The 18,851-nt window shown below is 37.5% G+C and overlaps 2 protein-coding genes across 2 annotated transcripts; both read left to right on the top strand.

Annotated features, from left to right (window-relative positions):
* Nucleotides 1–500: 500 nt before the first annotated feature.
* LOC127137511 (U11/U12 small nuclear ribonucleoprotein 31 kDa protein) lies at nucleotides 501–1,334 on the top strand. The gene has a single exon (XM_051063970.1). It carries the CDS (start codon nucleotides 501–503, stop codon nucleotides 1,332–1,334), a length of 834 nt encoding a protein of 277 aa, XP_050919927.1.
* A 16,288-nt stretch (nucleotides 1,335–17,622) lies between these two features.
* Nucleotides 17,623–18,549, top strand: LOC127135550 (U11/U12 small nuclear ribonucleoprotein 31 kDa protein). The gene has a single exon (XM_051062214.1). It carries the CDS (start codon nucleotides 17,716–17,718, stop codon nucleotides 18,547–18,549), a length of 834 nt encoding a protein of 277 aa, XP_050918171.1. The 5' UTR covers nucleotides 17,623–17,715.
* Nucleotides 18,550–18,851: the final 302 nt, after the last annotated feature.

The raw sequence follows: 18,851 nt of genomic DNA, 5'->3' as shown, positions 1-18,851 counted from the left end.
TGCTAAATTTCAATAACTCTATTTATCTTAAGATATTAAAATATAATCTAAAATAATATAATAAAATTGTATATCTAACGAACTAGAAATTTTTGTCTTAAAAAATCTAGCATCATACTAACAAAAAATTATTAAAATTTATATATGCAGATGGGTGGCTGACCAATTAAACAAAAAAATATTAAAACATAATAATTTTTAGTTTTATGCTATCTTTACAAGTACTCTGACGGTGAGCAAGTTGTCCATTTACATATGGATAGTACTGCTTATAAAAAAATAAGAATGGATAAAACCATATATAAAACCAATCCAAAATATCCGGATCCATGTCCAGATCCGCTTGGAGTTTCGCTTCACTTCTCTAGGGTTTCTCAAACGCATTATAGAATCTCTCCACTCTCAGATTTCCTCTATAGATTAAAGAAGCATCGGAGAACTAATTCCGTCGCCGGAAACCGAATGCCGTTGCCGGAAACAAAAAACCTGAACCGAAAAAAATGTCAAGCAAGAAGAAACACAAACGAAAACACAGCGACAACGATGAAGACGACGACCTTTTCTACTACCGCTACTGCGCTTCGTCCTCAACCCCCAACACCACCACCGGCACCACATCCAGTAATCAACCCCAATCAAAACCGAACAACAAAGGATCATCAATAGGAGAAACAGGTGAACCCTTAGCACCATCAAATTCGATGCTATACGTTTCTAATCTAGATTACTCCCTAACAAACTCCGATCTCCATACGCTCTTCTCTACTTTCGGCCGCATCGCGCGTGTAACCGTTCTCAAAGACCGTCACACGCGCCTAAGCCGCGGTGTCGCGTTTGTCCAATTCGTTTCTCGTAATGACGCCCAACGCGCCGTGGCGGAGATGAATAAGAAGATTCTCAATGGAAGGACTCTAACTGCTTCTAGTGCTGCTGATAATGGACGTCCTCCGGAGTTTATTCGGAAGCGCGTGTACAATACTGAGACTGCTTTGTGTTATGAGTGTGGGGGGCATGGTCATTTGCCGTATGAGTGTCCTAAGAATCAGTTGGGGCCGAGGCCGCGGCCTCAGCCTAAGAAGCCGCGACGGGGATTTAGTGGGCTGAGGGATAGGGATGGGGAGGAGGAAGGTGATGATGATGAGGAGGAGGAGGGTCAGATTGCTGCGGAGCAGTTTGACGATAATTGGGCTTCTGTTGTGGATGATGAAGCGGGTGAAAGGTTGCTGGGGAGAAACAGAAATGATGATGAGGGTTTGGACAACAACAAGACGAAGAAGAAAGGGAAGAAAGTTGGGTATTTCAGTGATGAGAGTGATCATGATGATGATGATTGATCATGACTATGTAGCATTGACACTTCAGATTGAAGGTGTGTGTTTGGTATTCCGCATTACCGCATTATTCAACTAGTCCTGTGTGTCGTGTCTATATATGTGCCAGTGTTTCATAGATCTAAATGGCAATTTTTTGTTTTTATCAAGATATGGTGTAATTGATGAAATTGTTTATATGTTGTTGGCTTGGTTGGATGTGTTTATGGTTTTGATCACAAGCACATGTTAGTTATTAGTTATTGTGGTAGTAATTAGTGATAGTGGTGGTGAATTGGTGATGAGCATTTTTGTGTATTCCATATTTTCATAGTTAATGAATGATGACAGACGAGTCTCTTATTTATCGGCTTAATTTAGCATTCGGTTTACCTGTAAAACAGAAAGGAAAAGCCTGTTCGTTATGTTTTTTATTTTGGTTCAGTTAAAACATGTAATGTAATCAAATTGTAACACCCTGGTTTACTTTATGCACATCTTGTTATCATATAAGTAAGGTTTTTAATTACAGTTGTGGTGGTTATGTTATGATATTTGATATGTAGAATATTGTAGTCAGATATAGCTGGATTTGATGTGGTTGTTGAGATCTTGAAAAGCATAGGTTGTAGACTTGTAGTCACAATTACTGTCGCCGTTCTTGTGGAAAGCAGTTTAAAACCATGGGTAACAGTTCTTCTGATTACCTTTACTCTTTGATGTCTACTGAGCATTTTTATGCAGATTGATGAGTATTTCTCAAGTTTCTCTTAGAATGCTTAAATTGCTTCTCCCAGAGAAAATGTGGTATCCTTTTCATGCATAATCACTTGGCTGAGCTGGAGAATAATACCAATTTGTGCCTCACCCTCGACACTAGGCTTTAAATTATAGGTTTAATTATTCTGTAACTTTTTGAACCATGGGCTAATCTTGAATGTCATTGTAATGATATGTAGAAAAAGAAATTGGTTATTGTTATGCTATTTCCTTTCTTTCTGAATTATGGCTTTGAATCGGATTAAGTATAGTTATATTATATGGAGTTTGGGGTCAATTGTTACTGTTGTACTGTTGGTTTTAAGCATTGTTGGTTTTGGATATATCTATAACTCTGAAACCATATTCAGTTGACAGTTATATATAACCGATAGATACCATATTCATGATTGTCTATATACTTTTGTATGCTCATATTTTTTACTAATTGAATCATTGTCTTATGGCACAAGTTAATGAAAATAGTAGAGTTCATATCCTCTATGAATAGGATTAACATGAAGCTTGATTACATAGTACGATAATTGTACTCAGATATAAAGATATTGGGAGTTTTGTGAAATTCAGGATATCGGTTTCTTGAATTTTGTTGAAGTTTGAGCAGATTCAAATAGGATTAATATGGGTGTTCTTGAAGAGGAAGTAGGTAAAAGTTTGGAATTTTTTTTCAAAATAATAATTATTTTTTTTTTTTTTCAAAATAACTAATTATTTAAAAAAATTATCAAAATAACCAGGTTTGGTAGAGGATGCGTCAGATGAACTGGGGCACCCCCAATGCATAAAGAGGAGGCGTCAATAGCATTGGCGCATGCATTGCGCTCCTCACGAGGAGGCGCCACTAGCATTGGCGCATGCATTGCGCTCCTCATGAGGAGGCGCCAATACTAGTGGCGCCTGCATTGGGCCTCATGAGGAGGCGTCAATGCTAGTGGCGCCTAGGTGCATTTGGTTGTGTGGGCGCTAATTCATCTGGCTGCATGTGATGGTCATGTGGGCGTCAATCCCTCAAGCGCCCACATGTTTTGTCCGTCTCTATAAATACCACGCATTGGATGCAATATTTTTCACTCAAACTCATCTCCTAATACAATTCAACCACCATCAATTTCAATTTTCCCTGTTTCAACAATGTCTGCATACATTCAAAAACAAAGTGCTGATGTAATATTTTCTGCCGTTGCGGCTCCGGTACAGATTCGACTTTGGAACACAAATATGTTTGAACGTCTTAATCGGACGTTGTACAGTTGGTTAGAGGGAGAAATTGGAGAGGGTGAACGGATTAGAAGAATACAATGGCTTGTGTCCACGTTCAACCAACACGGAGAATTACGCGAATTGGTGGATATTAAGACAGACCAAGACGCTCGTAGGATGATGCATTACATGTTCAAAATTGTTTTGCTGGTTGTAATTGCATAGTTCTTGTATTTGTTATAATTATATGTGTTACTGTTTATGCAATGGTACTTTCGTGACAGACGTCTAATATGAAATAAATTTAATTTTTCATATATTGCAATAGAGGTACATGTAAATTTATCTGGTTGTGCTCATTCTAACACTAGGACAGTTATTACGATTGTGACCTAGTTGACGGCATGAACTACATAGTCTAACCATTTTGTTCGCCGTATCCATTTCGGTTCGAATTCGGATGCTGTTTGGGCGACCCTTTTTCTTCCTTCGCATAACTTCGTTGTGCCAGACGATGTCCCCTTGATATTCTGGCCAATAATCCTCTTTTGCCACTACGAAAAAACTAATTTTATAAACATTTGAAAGACTGACGATTTTGTAAACTTCAGATAACAAGTATGATGGATCCCTTCGAACCTTTGAGCATGCCGCAAGGACATGGGAGCGGGGGTACGAAAGGCTTGGAACTTTCTGCAGTCGCACTAACCTCTATCTAGTTCGACTCTGTACTGTCCCATCGGCATGCCCTCATTGTGATCCATGGACTCGACAACACTAAACCAACCTTTACTTCGGTCAAAGACCGTAACCACATGTGTGTTTGCTTTGGCAGCTTCATGTCTGATGAATTTCATCGAAGCATCACTGAACAACTGTCCAGATTGCAACACTGAACTCCATTTTAAGCGTCTGGTTTCAAACAACGCCCTTAGCCTGAAATATGTAGCATGCACCAAAGCGATTATTGGTAGGTTACGGATGCCTTTGAAGACAGAGTTCATTGATTCCACAAGATTTGTTGTCATGTGGCCCCAACGTTGACCGTTGTCGTATGCCCTAGTCCACTTCTCCAAAGGAATACCATGGATCCACCGTACCGCATCTTCGTTTGACAATCTTATTTCCTTGCGGTAGTGTTTGAAAGAAGGTTCTGATAATGCGTAACCTGCATTGACAACCTTCTTCCGCAACGTCTTATCTTTGATTTCCCGCATGAAATTCTGAGCAATATGTCTATTACATAACACATGCGTCGAAGGAGGATTTTGCCAGCCGTTGTCAATGTTATTATATGCACTGATGATTGAAGGGTGTCTGTCGGAGATCAAACATAAGTTAGGCTGAGGTGCAACGTGCAATCAGAGATTTCTTAGGAAAAAACTTCATCCCTCAGCAGTCTCCCCTTCAACTAGGGCAAAGACGATTGAAAAAATATTGATGTTCCCATCTTGTGCCACTACCATCAGTAACGTTCCTTTGTATTTTCCGTACAACCATGTACCATCAGTTTGTATAATTGGTTTACAGAAAGAAAAACCTATGATACCTGGTTGATACACCCAGAATAGACGGTGAAATATTTTATTTCCAACAGCACACGTACCATCTGGTGTATAGGCGGACAATTTGTTTCCAGCTTGACAATTGTTCCGGGAGCATATTGTTTTAGAGCCAACAAGTATTTTGGAAGTTGTTTGTAAGACTCCTCCCAATTGCCAAACACTTTTTCAATAGATTTTGTCCTAGCTATCCATGCCTTCCTATATGATGGAGTGTACTCGTACTCTGCCCTAATATGCGAGATTATTGTACTCACCTTTAATGATGGATTGTCGCTAATAACAGATATTTGTCAGCATGCATGTGTGATCTGGACCCATTGATCCAATCTCCCAAGACTCGCTCCTCTTCCGGTACGAAGCTGACAACATAAAAAGGCAGTGCTCATTCGGACAATAAACTTTATACCTCGATGCGTCAGTTCTGTCAACTCTGAAATCAGCTGATAGTTGCATGTGGAATTTCTTAATGGCTCTTACACATTCCTCTTTTGTGCGAAATGTGTCTCCTTGTTTCAAAGATCCTTGCATCTGCACGTAAGGATTGTACCATACATCTGCTAAAGGTTCATCTGAACCCAAATTTAACCTTGTCATCTGTTGGGGTGGGCAGTATACATAACTTGTTGGTATTGGCTCCTCTTCCTCTTCAGCGTTCACCATCGAATCAACCATGATCTCAGATTCTTCTTCTTTGTCATCTAGAACATTCACCTCAGCTTGTTCGTCATCAGTCTCACAAAACACTTGTGACTGATCAATGTACAGAGACACCTGTTGTTGATGTGGTAATATATACAACTCTATATCGTTGTAACCAGATTGTTCGTGACTGACAAACATATGCTGAATATCATCATCATCTCGAATCTTCTTCTGATAAAATTTAACCTGGTTTTCTACAAACCAAACCGGATTTTTATAGATGATTTGGCCCACATTACTGCATTGCAATTTCTTTTCTATTCTTTGTTTCAGATGTGAAAAATTTGATCGTCGATTTATTGTAAACCGAGTTACCTCTGTGTTTCGAAAACAAAAACCGAACAACTGATGATCAAATATTTCACCTTCGACATGGGCACTGATCATGTAATGTTGTGTGGAAGACATTTTGTTGAAATATTAAATATGTAGATATCTTTAAGGGAATTGAATGCATTGCTAAGTTGTTCATCCACACAACATAAATAATGTTTCATTGCTAACTTGGTCGTTGCATTGATAACTTGGTCATTGTTTGTACAAACTTGACCATGCATGTAGTAGAAAGAATCAACCATGCAGAGAAAAGAGTGACAAGAACACACATGCGCCTGAGCCCTGAGATTCCCACCTAGGCGCCCATTCCCTAGGCGCCATAAAGTAACTGGGGCGCCAAAAGGATGGGTGCCTCTTCACAAAAATTGGTCTTATGCGCCACTAGGAAGGGCGCCCCTTCCCATTGCCCTACACTAAGGCGCCAAGAGGAAGGGAGCCTCTTCCTTGCATGTGAAGAATCACATGTAGGCGCCAAGAGGAATGGCGCATCTTCCCTTACATGTTGATTCTTCACATGCGCCTAGAAGAGATTCCTCACATGCTATCTCTCACATGCTTTCTGAAGTTTGTCATTCCCTTGTCTTCTCTTGCCATTCCATGCAACCAATCACATTCATCTTAGGTTGCAAACCTACTCACTCATTCATCTATAAATAGCCTCTCATATCAACAATATCAAATCATCTTCATCAATACTCAATTATATTCTTCTACCACACTTGTTTCCTCTACCACACTCAAGCTTTGCAAAATCAAATCATGTCTTTGTTGACTATGGGCGATGAACATAGAGGCACGCTCGAGAATATATCGGCATTTGTATGTCATCTCTCTCTTTTTACTTTTTCTATTTTTAGTCTTATACCTTTGTTATCTATGTTTTTCTTACTTCTTATAGAGTTGTGCTTGTTGATTATGTATTTCTTCTTCTAATTGCATTTTCTTACTTTTTTATTATTAGGATCCGAAGCGGTTTAGATGTCGTGTACATGAATATGTACCCCACGATCCTTTAATAGAACCATATATTAGAGGATGTGGATTTGGAAATCTACTCAACATTGTTTCGTACTCGGTGGACTACAAGTTCATTCTAACTTTGTTGGAGAGGTGGAGACCCGAGACCCACACATTTCACCTTCCGATTGGTGAGTGTACCGTCACACTTGAGGACGTGTACATGTTGTTGGGTCTCCGTATAGATGGAAAGGCAGTGAATGATCGAGTTAACCAAGACAACAATATCTGCAATGAATTATTGGGTGCCCATTTGCTAGACGACGAAACTGAGGGAGACACGTCCGGTCAAGCAAGGGGGCAAGGTATAAGTTTAAAATACCTTAAACAATATTATGCCAGTATAGTAATTCCCGACGATTCAACCGAGTATGAGAAAATAATAAAAGCTTGGTGTTATATTATGATTTTATTTGATAATTTTTTGTTTCCAGAAAGTACAGGTAATTTTGTAAATATAATGTATTTACCTTTATTACGCAACATTAATAAGGTAAACACTTATAGTTAGGGTTCAGCTGTATTGGCCCATCTATATAGTGCAATGTATAGAACTACAAAAAAGAATACCTATATTTTTTTTCATGTGCGTATTTGCTTCAAGCTTGGGGTTGGTCAAGAATGTCGTCGCTCGCCCCGATAAATGAGCGCCCATTCGTGTTCCCGTTTGCAACCAAGTAAGTCTAACACTTTACCATTCACCATTTAGTTAATTATATTTTATATTATAATTAATAGTAAATAATATTTTTCACTTCTTTTTTATCTTAGGTGGTCAGTAAGGGGAATGAACTACAACAGGTGTCTGAAACACGCTATTGTAGTCTATCGAAATCTATTGGACCACATTGGACATGACGATGTAATAATCCTACCCAACTATATTTTAATTTAAAAATACTTCTCAAATTATTTTCCATCTAATCGTTTCGTATTGTTTTACAGTTTGTCTGGAGGCCATATCTGGGTCTGGATCATGATGTGAACCATGACGATGCTGCAGTTTGGACAACGAAGACACCGGTTATCCGATTCACTATGGTGGAAATGCACCAGAGTGACCGGGTCAAACTGCAGTTCTGAATGCTACAACAGATTCCAGAATCTCCCACGTGTTTGGGGAATTGACATCAAAAAAGGGTTGATGCACAATGGGATTATTCTGATTGGAGAGACTTTGCAAAAGACATGTGTCGTCCATAGAGGAATCAAAGACAACACATCTTGAACGAACCAGATATCCATGGTGCAAGACCGACTCAACAAAATATATGGCATGGTTTAGATCGGTAACAACTCAACAATTTGTATCTGAGCCGCGGTATTTGATGGATCCACGCCAACATGCTTCGTCATCGTATGCCCCACAACAATTCACCACCCAACACCAATGTGAACCCACCCAAACCCAACAACCAACCATACAACATCAACCAACCACATACACACAACAACCAAACACCCAACATCGCAACCCGTTCATGCCAACCACCCAACAACCAACCATCCAACGTCGCAATCCATTCATACCTCTCACTCAAACACAAAACCAAGAATCAAACCCCGCAACCACAACTGTCTATAGCCCAGATGATTCATATGGGTCACTTCATCGTAGCCCCCCATCAATAACACCCAACCATTGTTTAACTATAGTCGCCCCAGAAACCATTGCTTTGTTTCCAAAACGACTCAATGACCCAATTTGGGCAACTATATCGTCCCCAATTCACTCAACCACAACGCCCTAACTACGATGACATGGGCACCGAACTCCATTACGGAAGCGCCGTTGGCCAGAGCCCCTCCGGATATTGGGAGCAAATGATGACACATCTATCAAATACCGCTGGAACTTCCGTTGGACCTTCCAACCAACCATCGCTCGATCAGGTCAGCACACAAAGACCCCAAACACCTCAAGAAAATCGTGGAAGACCTAGGAGATAAACTAACGCACCGGGATGTGGAACAGGGGGACGTTATAATCGGACGGGTCATTAGTTTATTGTCAGTCCAATGTAACCAATTATTACATCATCAATGAATTTTTTTTTCATTACTATTTCTTTTTTATTAAATAATAAAAATTAAATATTAATAATTAAAAAAAAATAGCAGGGGGTGTATGCGCCAGATGAATTGGCGCATACACCAATCAAACATACATAGGCGCCACTAACATTGGCGCCTCCTCATGAGGCCCAATGTAGGCGCCACTAGCATTGGCGCCTCCTCACGAGGAGTCTAATGCATGCGTCAATGCTATTGGCGCCTCCTCTTCATGCATTGGGGGTACGTCAATTCATCTGCCGCATCCTCTATCAAACCTGATTATTTTGGTAATATTTTTGAATAATTGGTTATTTTGGAATTATTTTTGAAAATAATGGTTATTTTGAAAAAAAATTCTAAAAGTTTGTTTTAATATATTTGTAATATTTTAATACAAATAAAATAAAAAATAAAATTAATTATAAAAACAATGATATATTTTATTAGTTCATAAATGTCTATTGATTGCTTACTCATTCCATCCTAAAATAAGAATAGTTTAAGGTTTTTATAAATTGTCATAAATGTATAGGAGAATAATGACTTGAAAGAAGTTTTAATTATTTAATGGCATTCTGAAAGAAATTGATATTGAAAAAGTAAAATGATGTTTATTTTGAGATAAATTTTGTTTGGTAAAATAATTTTGAAATGAAGTACCTCTCTAATGAAAGTAAAGTTTTGAAAACTAAAAATAATGCAGCGTTGTTCAATAGCGAACCAAAATATTAGTTTTAAAAATTGGAGAGTAAAAAAATATAATTTTAGCAAAATAGAAGATAAATAAATAAATTTAAGTCAGTAATTTTAAAAGTATTTGTTTTTTAAATTATGAATTTATATTGTGAAAAGTAATCTAATAATTTTAGATGTAATTGATGGTAATAAATTCAGAATTTGAAATTTAAATTCTTTGAAATATAAAATATAATATATATTTTTGGTGACGATTAGGGCTTTCATTGATAGAATTTTTTTTGGTGACAACTCAGAATTTGAAATGTATATTCTTTTAAATTCAGAATGTAAGTAAATAGTTTTTTTTGGGACGTTTCAGAATTTGAAACTTAAACTATTTAACTCATATAATAAAAATAATAATTTTTTAAGTTTGTTTAATCAAATATATATTTATTTATTAGTAAAATGGGAGGATCAAAGGTCTAAAATGAGGAGACATTAGGCAGCATGTCTCATAGACATTTGAACCGTTACTAAAAAAATTATCATCGAATCAGATACAACCATCAAAACTGGACAAATCTAGTTTGGTTAAAAAATCAGCACACTTAATAGTTTTTCTAAAAATGTGAATGAATGCACTTCTTTAAAATGCTGAAGGAGAAGAAGAATATGCCTAGCCAAAGTCGAACCTTGTTTAGACTTCAAAGGCGACCCTTGGAGAGCATCTGCTACTGTCTTTTTGCCATCTTGAACAATAAGGTTCTTGAAATCTCTCTTCCAAGCAAGCTCCAAACCCATAAGGACACCCCAGAATTCTGTAGCAAGACTATTGCAATCACCAATAGTCTTATGAAAGCCACAAAGTTATCTTTCTTGACTGTCACGAAAAACACCCCCACACTTAGTAAGCAATCTGCTAGTGGTAGCCCCGTCAGAATTAAAACAAACCCCGAAGGTGTGAAAAACATAAGAAAGGGGGTTTGAATTGAGTTTTATAAAACAAAAGTTTTTTACCAACTCAAGAACACCACTTAAAAGTTAATAACAAAGAGATAAAAACACAAGTATTTTATTATCGTTCGCTTGAAACTCAAAGCTACTATAGTCCACCCTCCAAAGTGATTTCACCTTATACACACAGATTTAATCCACTATAATCAACTGATTAGAATAATCACAAAGAAGCTTTTGTTTATTAAGTGGATCACTGGATTAAGATGCATATTATTGTTATTCATTCATTGAGCATGGTACATGTCATTGTAGTCAATGACATCATCTACTCCATGCATAGGTTGCCTCGAAGGCTCACGTCTCATTAATTCAAGATTATAAAAAGCATCATTTGGTTCATAAGTACAAATTGATTCATATCAACAAGTCCTTTTGGCCGACCTACAAGATTGGTGCATTATTATGGTCCATCACGTCTCATGGCGAGCATTCTTATTAAATGAGCATTTTTTTCTACTCATCTCGGGCCACGTCTAAAGAGCTATTTAACGGATGGCCTAGGATTTGCATTTCCTGGTCCTGACTTGAGAAAATTTCCTGAGGATTTAGATTCAATGTCTTTTAATTCCTATAAGAAAGAAAATGAAACAGTTTTCTATGGACTTCATAATAATGTTACTTTTGATCAAAAAATACAAATTTAGATGTACAAAACCATTCTTTTTCCATATGGGCACGATCCTTCTGAGAATAAATTTTGTAAGGGGCATAGTTTACAGTTATATTGGTAGACCTCATGATTTACACACAGCCATGGCCTATGATCTAAAGACTTGAGGACATTACAATAAAAAAGTATATAAGCTTAAAACATCATGACAGTTGACCACGACAACTCCATGCACTCTCTTCACCAAAACACTTCCAGAAGCAGTAAACTTGGTATCATGAGTGAAACCTGCAGGATTCAAAGAAACAATGAGTAAGGATTTTCCCAAAGAGATTATGATCAAAAGAAGAAAAACTGTCACAAGCTGCCGAACGGCAAAACAGCAAAAACAAGCCGTCACACCCAAAAAACAAAAAACGGCTACAGACGCAAGTTCAGAGTATTCCTCCCACAGCAGGCCATGTTGCAGACCTTGGCAACATGATTGTCCTTCAATGGCAGGATGGTTAACAACTCCAAGACAGATGATTCAGTTCCAGAATGTTGATGTTAATAACTGGATAGGGATTTGGTCGGTAGCAGAGATGTTAAACAATCGAGAAAACTAACATGCTAAACACAGTTGAGAGTATCTCTTAGCCTACACTTGGAAATGAGGATACATTTAAAGATTCACCTTTTTGGGACATAAGGTTTAGCTATAGCGGCAGGACCATTGCATTATGAATCATCAATTAAAGACGGGATTGGTTTAAACGCCATAATGCTCCAAACCAAAACAGTGCCAGGGTATGCTTCAAAAAAAAACCTGTTACAATAGAACCTATTATCAGAGAACCATGACAGATGCTGAACCATGACAAGAAGAAACCTGTTACCAAACCATCTAACCTTGATCAAATATACGATCTAAAAACTGCACAAACCACTACTGCATCACCAAGCATAGCAACCCACAAATCAGCTCACGCACAAGCAAAGTATCCAAAACAAAAATAATCATTACCATAGCAAAATTTCATTCAAACTTCTAACACAATAGCTAACAACATCACATTCCAAGTTAACAGGTTTTCAGCATATGACTAACCTCATGGTAATAGAATCACAGGAGCAATCATGACTACCACCATGTAAAACACAGCAGACTAGCAATCCAAGCTCAGCCATCAACAAGGTTAACATCCATACAAGTATCATCAAGCATCCTGAATATCATTCAGATCACCTACCAAATACCAAACCAAGTATCAAACATGGCATCAATTTAATGGTCATAAGACTTGTAAGCACACAATTGTTATGATAAACCAAAGGCAAAGATTCACAGGATTCGAAAATACTTGAGCAGCAATTCATACCTAAATGTATTAAGTCCTCACATCAGCAAAAACGGAAGAAGTGTTGTGAATCGAAGTTGAGAAGTCATCAATTAAGGTTAAAATATATGCCAGTAAATACCAATTTCCTTACCTCAATTGTTGAAGGTTTCACCGCAGTAAAAACTAGATGGGAGATTCAGTGAAGACGGCCACGCATTTGGAGATTTTTTGGGACCACAATCAAATCCGTTTCCTACCACATTTACATTGGTCCCCACCAAAATCTAAAGAAAGATTTGATGCTAACGGAATGATTCCTTTTTGCACCATCTGCCAAGGATCCACACACGATTTTGGGGAGCTCATTTCACTCTATAAAAAGGAAAGCTAATCGATTGAAAAAGGAGAGAAGAAAAATACCGTCACTCTGCTGAAATCCCAAACGAACCTTACACCGAAAAGCTCCGCTAAAACTCTGTATTTCAACTCTGATTTTCACACTGAAAATCAGGGTTTGAAGAGCTTGACCCCTTCAATCGCGTGCAAAAGGAAATGACAATCAATTAGAGGAGAAAGTCAGAATCAGACAGAAAACAAGGAGTGGATACAGAAGGATAGAAAGAAAAGGAAGAAACTTGAAACAACAAGCAAAAGAAGAGGGACAACGTCATACATACTCACCGAAGGTAATCATGGCCGTCAGGTCTTCGTCGGGGCTACGATGCTCCGGCGGAATCTTTCCCTTTTATTTTGCTTTAAAGTGCTTTGACCTTGTATTTTGACTCGTTAATTTCTGCTGTTGATTGTGATATAGAAAACGGGTTAGAAGCTAAGATTAGGTTTTCCTTTGAGGTTCCGATTCGCTACTGTTTTCTAGATCCCGTCGAGGATTTGGAGGTTTGAGGGGATTGTGGTCGTTTGTCACGTTGGAAGTTTTGAACTTCATGTTCGAGTCCTGGTTTGTTTGAGGATGAACACCGAAGGGTGTTCATCGGTTTCCTTTCAAATTTTTTTCTCTCTCTGCAGTTTTGGATTGGGACCATGCACACGATTTAATAGGGAGAGGATATTTTCCAGAAAGAATGAAGAGTCGTTTTAAGAGAGAGAGACAAAATTATTTTGATTTATTTCTTTGCTTTAAGGGGTGATTGTTTCTTCTTTTAAAATATTATTAAGAGTAAATTAATGTTATTGATGATAGATACTTGGGTGCTGTCAGATTATGTTCCCAAAATCTTTATGATGTTATCAATGAACAATGATGCGCGTGGCGGTAGGTAAACCGAGGCCAACCTTTTCTCTTCTCGGCGGTACCACTTGGCTGAGTAGGAGAGGATTTTGGGCCTTGTGGCCCATCCCGAAAATAACACTACTTTAAGTCCCTTGGGCCTTCTTTGATCCAATGTTTAGGGCCTAACTTTTTATTTATTTCCCAAACATTCCAATTTGGTCTACTTGGTTTATGAGCTATTCTTGATTGTTTTAATTAAAATTAAGATAACACTAATATTAGAAATATTTATTAGTTCGGTTTCGATTACTATTTTCAACTCTTCTTTTTATCTTGTTATAATATTATAATTAGTTAAATGGTGGATTAATGGTTAACGTCAACAAATAATTTACTTTATTTTCTAATAAATAAGTTTGACGTTGGTCCAATACCAAATAGTCTTTCCCAAAAGTATATTAATTCTAAATAAATTCAAATTCACCGTATTTAAATAGTATTCTCTTAAAAATTATTTAATTTAATTTTGAATGAAAAGGAGAATAGTAAGCCTCCGCTTCACTATCTCTCGACTATTCGAACAATTGGCGTACGCCATATTGCTCGGATTTTCGTCATTCATTTAAAACCCTAAAACTCCATAAAATTAAAATCACTCCACCAATTAATTATAAATTCTAAAAGTTTTATTTTTAATAATTAATCTTTGAATGAAAAGGAGAATAGTGAGCATCCGCTTCATTATCTCTCGATTATTCGAATAATTGGCGTACGCCATATTGCTCGGATTTTCGTCATTCAATTAAAACCCTAATAATCATACAATTTCAAATCAATTTTTCAAATCAAACATAGGTTCTAAATTCAAATTATTTCTAAACTTCAACCATCATATTCAAATCATTTTCCAAATCAACTACAAATTCTAAAACATTTAATTCTAAATTTATGATAATAAAGAGGATAGGAGGCGTACGCCTCACTATCTTTCGATTATTCGAATAATTGGCGTACGCCACATTGCTCGAGTTTTTGTCATCAAACTTAAAACACAATCGAATAAACTCAAATCACCTCTTATATCAAACCCAATTTTACAAAATAAACTATACAACTTCAATAGAGAATGGGAGGCGTACGCCTCACCACTCCTTGATTATTTGAATAATTGGCGTACGCCACCTTGCTCAAATCATCGACAAATCCAAACCTACCAACCCAAAATTCAAGCTATCTTCATAAATCGAATACAATATCTAAACATATCTTTTTACAATTTAAACCTCGGGTGATAAAAGATGGGAGGCGTACGCCTCACCGTCTCTCGATTATTTGGATAATTGGCGTACGCCATATTGCACAAATTATCGACTTCCGACTAAAACACGTTAAATAAACTTGGATAAGGGAATAGGTGGCGTACGCCTCGTTATTCTTTGAATAAGCAAGTAGGAGGCGTACGCCTCACTACCGTGCGTATTCAACATCCACAAACAAACTTTCAAAACAATTCGAACGAAAAGGGAATAGAAGGCGCACGCCTTATTATTCCTCGAAAGAATTGAACGATTGGTGTACACCATATTGCTCAATCTTTCGTCGTTCCTCAAATCATCAACAAATCAAACCTAACTTCTCGCCCTCGAGCGATCGAAACCAATCAAATCCAAACACGTCAATTCAACTCGTCACCCCCGCGTGACCAAAACCCTTTCAAAAAGAACACTGTCAATCCTTTCTAATGCGCACAACAAACCAGTGCTAGAGCCTCCACCGAGAGTAGACAAGCCAGTGTTTAGCCGTTAGAACGCCGACCTACACAGTCGTTCATCAAAACAAAACACAACCAATATTCGTAGTAGCCCGAACTACGAATGCTCTGATTTCCTTATTGCACCATAAGGATACGTAGGCAGGAGATTGCTGTATCTTCGCGAGCACACTAATAAAAAACCTCCCATTTCCCCCATCCTGAGGTCTTCATCCACATCTATCATCAATTCTAATTACTCGAAGCAAGCAGATAAACAGTCAATTAACAGTCAAATAGCAAAATCAGACTAAAAGGTTCCCGTTGAGTACAACGGACGTGAGGGGTGCTAATACCTTCCCCTTGCGTAATCGACTCCCGAACCCGAATATGGTTGCGACGACCATTATTCTTATTTCTAAAGGTTTTCTCGATATTTTCCTATTCCTTCATTGGAATAAATAAAGTTCGGTGGCGACTCTGTTTCGAACAACATTTTTTTTTCCGCGTCCTATCGCGAGGGATCGCATTATCATCTTTTTTTGAGGTGCGACAATTACATGCGACTCTATATGACTAATGCACAAATACAAGCTATTCAAAATCCTTTGATTCTTAGTAAAATTGGTGTCCCCACAACGACAATAAAGTGGATGAATTTTTCTGAAATGAGTCATCTTATATCAAATGTATATGACTGAGTTTTAGTTTAGTTTACAAGACATAGTTTTTCGTAAATCGTTTTCCCTCTGCTAAGTTGCCCTCCAAATAATTTAAATGGCCGGGTTGTCTTGATTAGACAGATTGCTACTAAGATGCATTTTATACAAGCTTATTTGAAACGAGGGTGTCCTCTACCACCAACATTCGTAGAATGGAGAGAACGTCTTAAGGAAGAAACATCTGAGTGAGAACTTTGCTTTTTTGGATAGGATGCATGAGTTCTAGAAATTAAATGATGTTGAAAAATAATACAATAGAAAAAAGTCTAATGCGAAAAGTTCAATAAATTTAAAAAGATGTCATCGATTTTGATGCATTTTAATCGTATGTACTTCTAATTTTGTTGATTCACTATGTTCATTTTTATTCTTATATCTTCATTTTAAGATGTCCAAACATAATCTAAGCGTATAAATAAAGCATTACTTTTGAAAACAAATTAATTGTTGAGTTTCTAGTAAGAGATGAGTCCTCTTCAATTCTGGACAAATTCTACATAAGAGTTTTTAAATGTTGTGAAACTGAAGTTATTAGACTAAGGTTTTGCTTAAATTGATGCAATGAGATGATATGAAGTGATATGAGATGAAATAGAATAAGATTACATTGTTTGAGTTAATTAAAATCAGATCCAGTATAATAAAATTTTATTATTCTATTTTATTTCATTTCATCACTTTTCATTAGCATTGTTTCCCTTAGATATGAGGAATAAAAAATTACATCACTTTCTACTAGTATTGATCACTTTCTACGAGTATTGTTCCCTTTAATATGAGCAGAATGAAAATTTTCATCACTTTCCATCAGTATTGTTTCTCTTTTATATGAGCAGAATCAAAAACTTACTTTGTTTTTATCGCTAATTATTCAAATAATAAAGTAATAAAATTTCTATTTCACTCTATTCTATTTTTGCTAAATTTCAATAACTCTATTTATCTTAAGATATTAAAATATAATCTAAAATAATATAATAAAATTGTATATCTAACGAACTAGAAATTTTTGTCTTAAAAAATCTAGCATCATACTAACAAAAAATTATTAAAATTTATATATGCAGATGGGTGGCTGACCAATTAAATAAAAAAATATTAAAACATAATAATTTTTAGTTTTATGCTATCTTTACAAGTACTCTGGCGGTGAGCAAGTTGTCCATTTACATATGGATAGTACTGCTTATAAAAAAATAAGAATGGATAAAACCATATATAAAACCAATCCAAAATATCCGGATCCATGTCCAGATCCGCTTGGAGTTTCGCTTCACTTCTCTAGGGTTTCTCAAACGCATTATAGAATCTCTCCACTCTCAGATTTCCTCTATAGATTAAAGAAGCATCGGAGAACTAATTCCGTCGCCGGAAACCGAACGCCGTTGCCGGAAACAAAAAACCTGAACCGAAAAAAATGTCAAGCAAGAAGAAACACAAACGAAAACACAGCGACAGCGATGAAGACGACGACGTTTTCTACTACCGCTACTGCGCTTCGTCCTCAACCCCCAACACCACCACCGGCACCACATCCAGTAATCAACCCCAATCAAAACCGAACAACAAAGGATCATCAATAGGAGGAACAGGTGAACCCTTAGCACCATCAAAATCGACGCTATACGTTTCTAATCTAGATTACTCCCTAACAAACTCCGATCTCCATACGCTCTTCTCTACTTTCGGCCGCATCGCGCGTGTAACCGTTCTCAAAGACCGTCACACGCGCCTAAGCCGCGGTGTCGCGTTTGTCCAATTCGTTTCTCGTAATGACGCCCAACGCGCCGTGGCGGAGATGAATAAGAAGATTCTCAATGGAAGGACTCTAACTGCTTCTATTGCTGCTGATAATGGACGTGCTCCGGAGTTTATTCGGAAGCGCGTGTACAATACTGAGACTGCTTTGTGTTATGAGTGTGGGGGGCATGGTCATTTGTCGTATGAGTGTCCTAAGAATCAGTTGGGGCCGAGGCCGCGGCCTCAGCCTAAGAAGCCGCGACGGGGATTTAGTGGGCTGAGGGATAGGGATGGGGAGGAGGAAGGTGATGAGGAGGAGGAGGAGGGTGGTCAGATTGCTGCGGAGCAGTTTGACGATAATTGGGCTTCTGTTGTGGATGATGAAGCGGGTGAAAGGTTGCTGGGGAGAAACAGAAATGATGATGAGGGTTTGGACAACAACAAGACGAAGAAGAAAGGGAAGAAAGCTGGGTATTTCAGTGATGAGAGTGATCATGATGATGATGATTGATCATGACTATGTAGCATTGACACTTCAGATTGAAGGTGTGTGTTTGGTATTCCGCATTACCGCATTATTCAACTAGTCCTGTGTGTCGTGTCTATATATGTGCCAGTGTTTCATAGATCTAAATGGCAATTTTTTGTTTTTATCAAGATATGGTGTAATTGATGAAATTGTTTATATGTTGTTGGCTTGGTTGGATGTGTTTATGGTTTTGATCACAAGCACATGTTAGTTATTAGTTATTGTGGTAGTAATTAGTGATAGTGGTGGTGAATTGGTGATGAGCATTTTTGTGTATTCCATAT

This window comes from Lathyrus oleraceus, chromosome 4 (assembly GCF_024323335.1).
Source record: "Lathyrus oleraceus cultivar Zhongwan6 chromosome 4, CAAS_Psat_ZW6_1.0, whole genome shotgun sequence".
Taxonomy (NCBI): Eukaryota; Viridiplantae; Streptophyta; class Magnoliopsida; order Fabales; family Fabaceae; genus Lathyrus; species Lathyrus oleraceus.
This window is presented reverse-complemented; position numbering and strand designations above follow the sequence as displayed.